Source organism: Symphodus melops (assembly GCF_947650265.1).
Source record: "Symphodus melops genome assembly, chromosome: 23".
NCBI classification, from domain to species: Eukaryota; Metazoa; Chordata; class Actinopteri; order Labriformes; family Labridae; genus Symphodus; species Symphodus melops.
Genome location: NC_136713.1, coordinates 467,779 through 477,929, shown reverse-complemented (window position 1 = coordinate 477,929; position 10,151 = coordinate 467,779). Strand labels below are relative to the sequence as shown.

The 10,151-nt window shown below is 50.3% G+C and overlaps 1 protein-coding gene across 1 annotated transcript; it reads right to left on the bottom strand.

Annotated features, from left to right (window-relative positions):
* Positions 1 to 514: 514 nt before the first annotated feature.
* atp1b1b (ATPase Na+/K+ transporting subunit beta 1b) lies at positions 515 to 7,785 on the bottom strand. The gene is made up of 6 exons (XM_079336041.1): positions 7,500 to 7,785; positions 5,091 to 5,219; positions 3,029 to 3,184; positions 2,770 to 2,954; positions 2,213 to 2,296; positions 515 to 2,130 (listed from the first exon to the last, which is right to left on the bottom strand). The coding sequence occupies exons 1-6, from the start codon at positions 7,588 to 7,590 to the stop codon at positions 1,870 to 1,872; spliced, it is 906 nt and encodes a 301-aa protein (XP_079192167.1). The 5' UTR covers positions 7,591 to 7,785; the 3' UTR covers positions 515 to 1,869.
* Between the last annotated feature and the right edge of the window lie 2,366 nt (positions 7,786 to 10,151).

The window sequence follows — 10,151 nt, the reverse complement described above, 5'->3', positions numbered from 1 at the left end:
ACTGGATACGTCTCTCTCTCTCTCTCTCTCTCTCTCTCCTGCTTCCTGAAACATCTCGTGTGTTCGCCCGCGCACACACTCGCCCCCCCCCCTCCTGTAATTACAGAAACGTGTGCCTGAAAGCGAGCCGCCTGCTCAGCCTGCACGCCGAGAGCTCGGTGACAGAGAGGTAACAGATACCCTCCTCCCTCCTTCACACACACACACACACACACACACAACCCTTCATTCATGGAGGAGTCAAACTGGTTCAACACACTTCACCTCGCTTTATACCCGTGCAGGCTCGCTCCAAAATACGTTTGATTTTGTGCTGAAGAGCAACTTGGCTTTATGTGCAGAAACAAAGAATAGTTGATCGACGTGAAGCTTCTGCACGCCGTGCAGCACGCCGCCCTGCGTCAGAGTTCTTCCAGACTGCAGGAGTGTAAATCTGTAAAACTCGACAGTTAATACTGGATCAGTGCGACGGCCCCGGTGCATGCTGGGAGAAATAAAACACAAGAGCAAAAAGGTCCGTTATAATTTTATTTGTTTCTATCGTTGATTAAATGACAAACGGTGGATGAGCTGTTGGAGAAGTTCAAGTGGAACATCGACATGAGATCTGAGGATTTGTTTTAAAAGCCGACATTATTTAAAATCTAAAATCTAAGATCTTCTTCTTCTTTTTGAATGCATGAACGTCAGGCGGCGTCTCACCTGCTCGCTTTACACCTACACGACAATCAGGGCCGGGACACAAATCAACAGGGACCACTGAGAGGTTTGCAAGGCAAAGACATGGACTGTAGCACACGATGAGATACTGCATTGCTTCAGATAAAGACACTCTCGCCAACTTTGGTTTTGCATTTATACATTACAATATTCTGCAAAGAAACAAAATGTACAACTGCATAAATATACAATTCTTCCACCATGTTTAATGGCTTAAACATTCAGAGAGTTGCACCACCGTGACGTGATGGATCCAGCAAAGAAAGAAAAAAAAGAATCTGGGTTAAAAGTCGAGTTAACACCGTCGCCTTCGCAGGACGCAGCGTCTCACAGGCTGGACACACAACTCTACATTCAAGGCACAAAAAAAAATAATCAAAGAGTAAAAGGCATGACACCAAGTAATAAAACCCCTTCACACATTTAAATGATTCAACAGAGCAACAAAAAAAAAAAGTGATCAGATGTAAAAGACGAATAAAAAGGAAAGAAGTTCCCTGGAGTGCAGCCTTTTCCTTACACAGATCAGAAGAGTGTACCATGTCAAACGACTTCAATCATTAAGTAAGAGGGCGCGTGTGTTCATGGCGGACACACACACACATACACACACACACACAGACACACACACACAGACAGACAGAGCGGAGAACTGCTAAAGCTTGCCGACGGAGGAGAGCGGTGGGGTTTTTTTTTTTGGAAGACCGGGGTTATGCGACAAAAAGTACCGACTGTGACCACAAGAGGCAGCGATGAGCAGAGAGGGACGAACACGGCTCGAGATAATTCAGCTTTACGGTCAATCGATGACGAACAATGTCCCATGGCTTGTGGAAAAGTCTCATTTACAGCAGAATAAATATGTTTTATTAGGCCTATCGCTACTTTTCCTCTAAAATACGAGCTAACGCTACACGGAAGTGGAAGCTAGTGACGAGCGGACAGATTACACCTCGCTCCCCTAGCACGGGTTTTTTTTTCTTCTTCTTTCATTTATTCAAGACTAGTTGTGATTGACGTAACCGCGACAGCCGGCCCCCTCACGTATTATTATGATCTCCTACGTTAGATTAAGAACAAAGGGGGCGGAGTTTGGGGAGGGGCGGTCGTGGGGGGAGGGGGAGGAAAGTGCTACGTCCCTGAGGTCGGTCATAAACTGTTGACCTGCAGCTTGATGTCAAAGCGTCCCTGGTAGCGGTCCTTGTCGCTGTAGTTGATGTTTTCTCCGTACACTTTGCACTCGATGCGCAGTTCAGTGTTCAGGGTCAGGTTGGTGAAGTGCAGCGCCACCAGCGGCTGCAGGTACTGCGGGTGCAGCATCTTGCCGTAGTACGGGTAGTACTGCAGGGGGAAGCCGCCGCCCACGCCGTAGTACTTGATCTCGCCGATTTTACCCGCGTCCTCCTCTCTCTGCAAGAGAAACGGTCTCAGGTCACAACGTGGCACACACACACACACACACACACACACACGCAGAGGGAGCGGCGCCTACCTTGTTGGTGCAGAAGATGGGGATGAGGTTGGGCTGCACTTTGGGCTGGGCTTCTTCAGGGATCGTCTCATTGGAGGCAGGAGGCTGAACAGGACGACAAGTCAGCACCAGGACTTTAGAGATTCAGTCAAACAGAAAACGCTTCCCGTCACCTTCTAATGATTTAAAGACGACGCGCTCGGCGTTATTTAACGAGTCTGAAAGCTGTGAAGAAGAATCCGGATCTAAAGACGCGTTTTCTGACACTTCTTTAAAAATAAGAAAACATTGGCTGATGATGCGAGAAGGCTTCTGGTTTTAATGCCGTGATCCGTTTCACGCAGTGTCAGCACTCTTGGATCGGAGTCTCGACCCGGCCGACGCAGAAAGGTCGACATCGGCGGTCCCCTTAAATGTGGTAAGAACTTCATCTTCTGGTTCTGTTCAGCCCATGACACATGTTCTGACTTTCTCTACGTGTGGTCGGATTATCAAATCTGAAAAGTCAGAATCAAGTTGGATTTGTACGCCGGGATGTTCAGGATGCTTGTACGGGATTGGTCGATGAGAAGACTCACCTTTGGACGATAGTTCACGATCCTGTTGAGCTTCACGATCACGCACGGCTTCCCGTCTTTGAAGCCGAAGTACTGGTCGTCGATGCCGGAGCAGGGACCCAGCCAGGTCCTGGGGAACTTGCAGGCCCTCCTGATGCCCATGTCGCTCTCCAGGTCGCCGCGGTTCTTGTAATCCGCCGGCTCGTCTGTGGAGGAGAGTGAAGGAGGTTTAGAGGAGGAAACACGACGGGGGGGTGAAAATGAAAACTCTGCCACGTACCTCCACAGTCTTCAAACTTCATCTGGTCCACCTGCTTGTCGTCGTCGTACTTGGTTAAGAAATCCTTCAAGGCCTTGGTGTAAGGCACGTAGGTCTCCACGTCGTTCACGTTAAAGGCCACTTCAGATTTTTCTGAACGTGGGGTGTGTGAAAGGCCTGCGGGGGGCGCAAGAGAGCAGCACAATGCAAACCTGCGTTTAACAACTTCTACATGCAGCAGTGAGACAGCGTGTCCACTCAGAGTCGTCCTGTTTGTCCCTGACAGGCTCCCGTCCTGCGTCAGAGACCTTTAAAGGATGTAAATAACATCCCTCTCTCTGTAGCTTTAATATCCCTCTCTCTCTCTCTCTCTCTCTCTGCAGGGACCTGTAATGACGTCACTCTAACAGCAACTACCGGAGCCTGTGAGGGACAAAAAGCTTTGAGTGGACCGGCTTTGACCCCGACGCGGGTCACTGAGGTTTTTTTTTGTGATGCGTTCAGGAACTCTGACTCTGCAGACTTTAGTCAAAGCGTGCGTTTTCCCTCCAGAGTCAGAGACGATGCTGGATATCGAGTGTCCCGTCTGAAGCGTGCAGCGTGCAGATACGGTTTCCTCCTCGGCTAACCAGGAGCTGAATTAGCTGAAATGGCGTCCGGACGTGAAACTGATCGAGCTCATGTGACAGCCGGTTCCAGCAAACGTCAGTCAGCTGACGGTGAATCTGCTCGCCGATGACACGCCGTTGTTTGGATGACCTCGAGCGAACACGCCGCCCCCTGATTAGCCGTCACAGCAGCTTCCTGCTCTGCACATGCTCACACCCGCCGCGCTCGCTGTGAATGTGCGTGATGACTGATGTGTGTCACCGAGGCGTCAAGATCTTTAATCTGATTTTTATCTTGTTTGTGGAAAATCTGCACGTTTGTAATCAGTGACGCGGGCGTGCAAACACGTGGCGCTCTGCAGGCAGGAAACGCCAGCGTCACGTGGTCACGGGTTTTTATAACTTTAAGTTTAAAAAAAAAAAAAAGGTGACGGCTCGGTTTGCACGTAGCTAAGATCGTTACATTTAGATTTCAACAAAGACTGGAGAGAGAGGAGACGTTCAAGCATCATTACATCTGTGTGTGTGTGTGTGTGTGTGTGTGTGTGTGTGTGTGTGTGTGTGTGTGTGTGTGTGTGTGTGTGTGTGATCAGTCATGGATTCTTCTGTTCTTAAACTAGAGAACCTGGGAGTGAACTGCAGAACTGTTTGTTTTGTTTCGGTCTTTTTTCTATCTCGTCTGGAGCTGAAGGTTGGACGCCATAACTCACGCTCGCCGCCGCAGCGGAGCGCCTTCATCCTCAGAGCGTCATTAAAAAAAAACGGCCTGACGTCGGCGAGGAGCGGCGACCGAGTCATCCTCAACGGAACGTGTCGTTTTTGTTTCATGACTCAGCATAAAATGACTCTGAGCTGTCTTTAAAGGCCGCACTCAGGAGTGTGTGTGTGTGTGTGTGTGTGTGTGTGTGTGTGTGTGTGTGTGTGTGTGTGTGTGTGTGTGTGTGTGTGTGTGTGTGTGTGTGTGTGTGTGTGTGTGTGTGTGTGTGTGTGTGTGTGTGTGTGTGTGACAGAGACCAAGACCTGGGTCCAGAGAGACTGAGACCAAGACCTGGGACCAGAGAGACTGAGACCAAGACCTGGGACCAGAGAGACTGAGACCAAGACCTGGGTCCAGAGAGACTGAGACCAAGACCTGGGACCAGAGAGACCGAGACCAAGACCTGGGTCCAGAGAGACCGAGACCAAGACCTGGGACCAGAGAGACCGAGACCAAGACCTGGGACCAGAGAGACTGAGACCCAAGACCTGGGACCAGAGAGACCAAAACCTGGGACCAGAGAGACTGAGACCAAGACCTGGGTCCAGAGAGACTGAGACCAAGACCTGGGACCAGAGAGACTGAGACCAAGACCTGGGACCAGAGAGACTGAGACCAAGACCTGGGTCCAGAGAGACTGAGACCAAGACCTGGGTCCAGAGAGACTGAGACCAAGACCTGGGACCAGAGAGACTGTGTGTGTGTGTGTGTGTGTTACCTGGGGGTGCGACTCGGTCCTGCCAGGTGGGCTTGTAGTTGCTCAGCGTGAGCAGCATGGCTTGGATGGTGCCGATGAAGATGCCTGCCAGGCAGCCGTAGAAGACCACGTAGAACAGGATGATCTTGACTGCGGAGGAAGAAGAACGTCAACAAGGTGAGAAGAGGCGGCGACATCAGCTTCACGCCAAACGATCACCGCCAAACGCTACGCATCGATGTCTCGAAAAAGGACGACGACGACCTCAGACTTCATGACTCCACCGTTCACGGGACTGAGATCACGTCTTCAGCGGCGAGGAGTCGTCAAAACGCCGAGGTTGGTTTGTTGATGTGAATATAATCTGGATTATTTGGACCTCTTAAACTTTAATCTGATTAATGAAGAACAGCAGGGAGATGTGACCGGAGGGCAGCTGTGTGTGATGAAGGCGTGACGGACGACTTTCTGTCAGGCTGTTTATTTAACAAACCCGTCCTCCTCACAGTGTGTGTGTGTGTGTGTGTGTGTGTGTGTGTGTGTGTGTGTGTGTGTGTGTGTGTGTGTGTGTGTGTGTGTGTGTGTGTGTGTGTGTGTGTGTGTGTGTGTGTGTGTGTGTGTGTGTGTGTGTGTGTGTGTACAGTAAGTGTGACTCGTCAGCGTCACAGCTGCTCACAGTCAGAGAGCTGCTGCTGCTGCTGTACACAAACGCTCACATGACAGACAGCCGGCGTGCAGGAGCCGCCGCTCCCACGGGACCATCAATAATTTAATTCGGCTTCTTTTTAGCCGCCGAGTCGAAGCTTTAAAAATCGATTTCACGTCCCACATCGGGAGAGACACACACACACAAACACCCACCAGGAACGCTCCAGGCGTCCAAGCAACGCCACGCTGAATGTGGCGAGCAAAGTCCAAACTACAGGAAGTGTCCAGGTCAAACTTTTCTCCTCTTATCGGAGGATGAATAACACTGAAGGGTTCATGTGAGAGTCCTCACCGCTGACTCGGCTTTTTAAAGTGTCCCACAAAGACTGAGCAGAGTCCCGACTGAGGACGGAGAGTTCTGCAGGAGGACAAACTGCGGCGTCCGATACAGACTCAAGGTTACAACTGCTGCAAACGCCGCCTGTGGAGAATCCTGTCCAACTGATGATTTAACGCTAAACACAAGTTCAAGCTGAACGTTCTCCGTGCAGTCTCCTCGTGTGCAAAAAAAAAAAAATCTTTTTTGACCTCAACAAGAGACGGAGTCTTCTCTCGGGCTGCTCCATCCTCCGAGTGCCTGACAGAGCTCAAAGAGGACGCATTCATGAGACACCATCCAACGCCACAGTGACAGGCTTTGTCTGCACAGACTGAACAGGAAGTGGAGTGTGAAGCCGGAGCACGAACCCGACATACTGTAACTCTGCGTCGCTAACGGGCCCGAGTGCTTCTGCTGCATGAGGCAATGACAAAAAGGTCACAAGGGAAGGAGACGTGAAGGAGTCACTTCTCCGAGCGGAGGAGGAGAAACATCCCAACCTCTGCGCATGGCAACTTTTCCCAGTGCATCAGCGTTTTCAGATGACCTCAGAAGGACAAGTGTGTGTGTGTGTGTGTGTGTGTGTGTGTGTGTGTGTGTGTGTGTGTGTGTGTCACATACACACGAACTCCTGCAGCAGACATCATGTCAGTGAAACATTATTTTTACCTAGGTGTCAGAGTCTAGACTGCACTGAAGAGGAGCTGTGAGTGTGTGTGTGTGTGTGTGTGTGTGTGAGAGAGAGAGTATGCGTGTGTGTGACATTGAGAGGAGGAGGAACAAGGACATGCGCAGTGCGCGCAGCTGCCAGGGGGAAACAGGAGAAGAAAGGTCGAGCGAGTTAATCAGTTGTATTGTTCGTTAGATTACAGTGACATCTGATCACAGGAACCCAACACGGATCGATAGTCCTCGCGCTCCGTTTCCGAGCAGGCCTTATCACCTTGACTCACCTTGGACCATGATGCATTTTTAACCCTTTCAGGCCCCCCTTTTACAACGCTGCCAAACTCAACAAAAAAAAAAAAAAAAAAAGTTGACGTTCCAACAACAAAAGGGACAGAGATCCAATCATTGGCCAGGCTTTGTACCGCAATGTCCACGCACTTTGAATGTACAATAAGAGCCACAACCCCCCGCACATGATTTCTGTCACGCCGGCTCGGATCATTAGAAACACACACACACACACACACACATTTTCAGCTGCGCGTAAAAGCGAGCAGAGGCGCACAAACAGCTGGACGTGTGTCGGGTTTATGGCGCAACTACGGAGCAATTTGTCCATGAATGCAGCAAATCAAACAGGTGGTAGGAAACACGAGGCGACCGGCGCGCGCTCCCTACAACTTAGAGCGCGCGCCCCACCATTTCTCCACGAACCCCCGGGCAACCATACTCACACCAACTGCTCCCGGTGCGGCCGAGCAGCTCTCCCTTCTCCGAGTTCCACACAAACTCCTTCCAGCCGCCGTCTTCTTTGTTAGAAGGCATGTTTGTTTCTTGCTTTGTTTATTTATTTCCCGGTATAGGTGTTCCGTTCAGGTTCGGCGGACTCCCTCTATCTCTCCGTGTGGAAGCCAAACAAGTCCCGGACCCGTGGCAGACAAACCCCAGTCCGTGCGCTGCGAGGGCTCCCCAATATAAACTGTTCCTCCTTCTCCGACTCCGCCCGAAACTCTCCGCACCGTTACCTAGGAGGAGGGCGGAGCAGCGCCGGCCAATCAGGCGGCGGAGCCTCCGTGCGTAAATCTGACGTCCTGAAGACGGACAGAAAAGCCTACAGAGAAACACATGTACCGGCTGAGCTCTGCAGAAGTGTCTGCGCAGGTAGACACAGGTTATTAATGCTCCTCAGTCACAATCATCATCACTGAAACACTAAGGTTTCATTCACTTTAAGTCAGCCTTCCTGTTCTCTTTATTTAACACAGAGATGATCAACTATAAAAAACAGACCTAAATAATATAAATCAATACAGGTAGGTTTAGTTTATATGGCTGTTTAACATTTTTTAAAACGTATTTTATTTTGCCTTTCAGAACTGTTTTTGTCAGGCTTTTATTTTGTGTTTATTTCCTGTCTTAAGATGAGAGTACTTTACTGGCTATGTGCTTTTATTTTGAATTGAAGTAAGGAACAGGAAGTGGTTCTTTTACGTCACTTGAGACTAAAGGGGGGGCACTGAGGGTCTACGGAGACCCTGAAGGGACTAAATGAACTTATTAATGCTGACCGCCCTGAGGTCATCGTGTTAAAGGAGCAGTATGTAGCTCTGCCCCCTAGTGTTCAAAAAGGGGTACTGCCCACTTCCATCGCTGCCTGTTAGTTTGACCTGATCACTGCTCTCATATCAGGCGTCAACAGAGGGGCGTCCGAAAAACTGTAGAAACGCTCATTAGCACTTAATTAATAAATATATAATGTGTTTTCAGTTTTTAGCCTTTAAGCTGTTTCTCCTCCAACAGCTCCTCCCCCGCCCGAGTGATCCGTCAGCCGCCTGTCAGAGCGCCCCGTGACTACAATAACACCGGCCGGAGACGTTCCAGGACACGCATCCATCTCACAGGTTTGTAAAGTGTCACAGAGCGCCGAGGCGACGATTAACCAGACCCCGCGTTCCTGCACGACGAGCAGCGAGGGACACGTAACTGTCCAAACAGACCCGTCTGAATTTACTTTAAGATTAGTGTGCCGACCTGGCTTTCATACAAATCGTGGCTTTCTGTCTTGGTGGAGCGTCGTCTTTGGGAATATAATTTAGCGTAGCATCGCTCTGTGTTTGGAGATAGCGAAGTGATTATTTAAGCTAACGTTACAGCGCTGGAAGGCAAATATCGACTTTTCATGGTGAATTGTGCGACGCGTCTTCCTCTGTTGTGTCTTCGCGTGTCTGTGGTTCAGATAGCATCGGGGGCCACGTGGCATCGTAACGTGTTTAGTATCCCGCTAACGCTACCCGTCCACGGGGGATGCAACGTATGCTCATAACCACCAGGGGGCAGCGTGGAGTTTCTTACGATGACGAGACCGGCGACATCGGAGACTCCAGAGAGCCGCGACGACGACGACGACGGCAGAACGTTTCAAAGAAAAGTTCACGGATCAAGTCATCGACTCCCCCGTACTACGACGTCGTCTCTACTTCCTTGTTTCACTCGTTATGATTTTTGTGGCGCTCCCCCTAGTGGAGTCCTCCGGTAACGCACGCTGTTCAAACACGAGCTAAAAGTGATTATAACAGCTGTCCGATACGTCAGCGTGTTTGTTTCATAAAGTATCTTTTTCCTTCCTCTTATCCGAGGTCGGGTCGTGGTCAAACGTCCTTCTCCTCGCCGTCGTATCGACCGGCCGCACCGCCAACCCGAACGTTTCAAACGTTTCAAAGAAGCACGCAAGTCTCGAAGCTCCGCTGCTTCGGTTGTGTTGGATGTATTTTGTGGCGTGGCGATTATAATATTCCCTTTAATTTCCCTGACGCCGTTGTTTGCTGTGATTCACGGGTTGAATTATAGAGAAAAACAAATGAGCGTCCGGGTCGACGGCCTTAAAGCGTGATCAATTACTCGTCGTTCGGCTCGACGGAGCATCGAGGAGCGACAATAAATCACAAGCTGCTCTCCTTCCGGGGCTCTAATGGACGTCCACGTGTCGCTGAAGACTTGTGATTCAGCGTGACGCTCCGGTTGAAGTCACTGCAGCAGCAGATTACAGTGCAGCAACCTGTCATTTGTGAATCACGCCGGGCGCTCTAAAACACTCATTACACGCACAAACAATACGATCATTCTGCTCCGGGCTTCACGGACAGACTGAAGCCTGTGTGGTGAACTTGGTGGGTGTCCCTGTGTTGTTGTGTGCAGCGGACCCCTCCTCAGAGCGACCCCCCCCCCCCCCCCCCTCACACCACGGGGGGATGAAAAGCTCTCGTTACACAGCTTTGCCAAGTACACACATAGTTGAAACCTGTATATATATCCGTCCATCTGCATCCTTTAATTCCTCTCTAAGGCTCCAAAGGCATTCCTGCTGTCGGAGCGCCGAGAGGCCAGAT

Bases quoted from the DNA above. Each gene is read 5' to 3' on its own strand.
- atp1b1b (XM_079336041.1), bottom strand. From the start codon at position 7,590: ATGCCTTCTAACAAAGAAGACGGCGGCTGGAAGGAGTTTGTGTGGAAC. The intron at 2,955-3,028 runs GTACGTGGCAGA...TCTCCTCCACAG, and splicing joins GAAGTTTGAAGACTGTGGAG to ACGAGCCGGCGGATTACAAG. The intron at 2,131-2,212 runs GTAGGCGCCGCT...TTTCTCTTGCAG, and splicing joins CCATCTTCTGCACCAACAAG to AGAGAGGAGGACGCGGGTAA.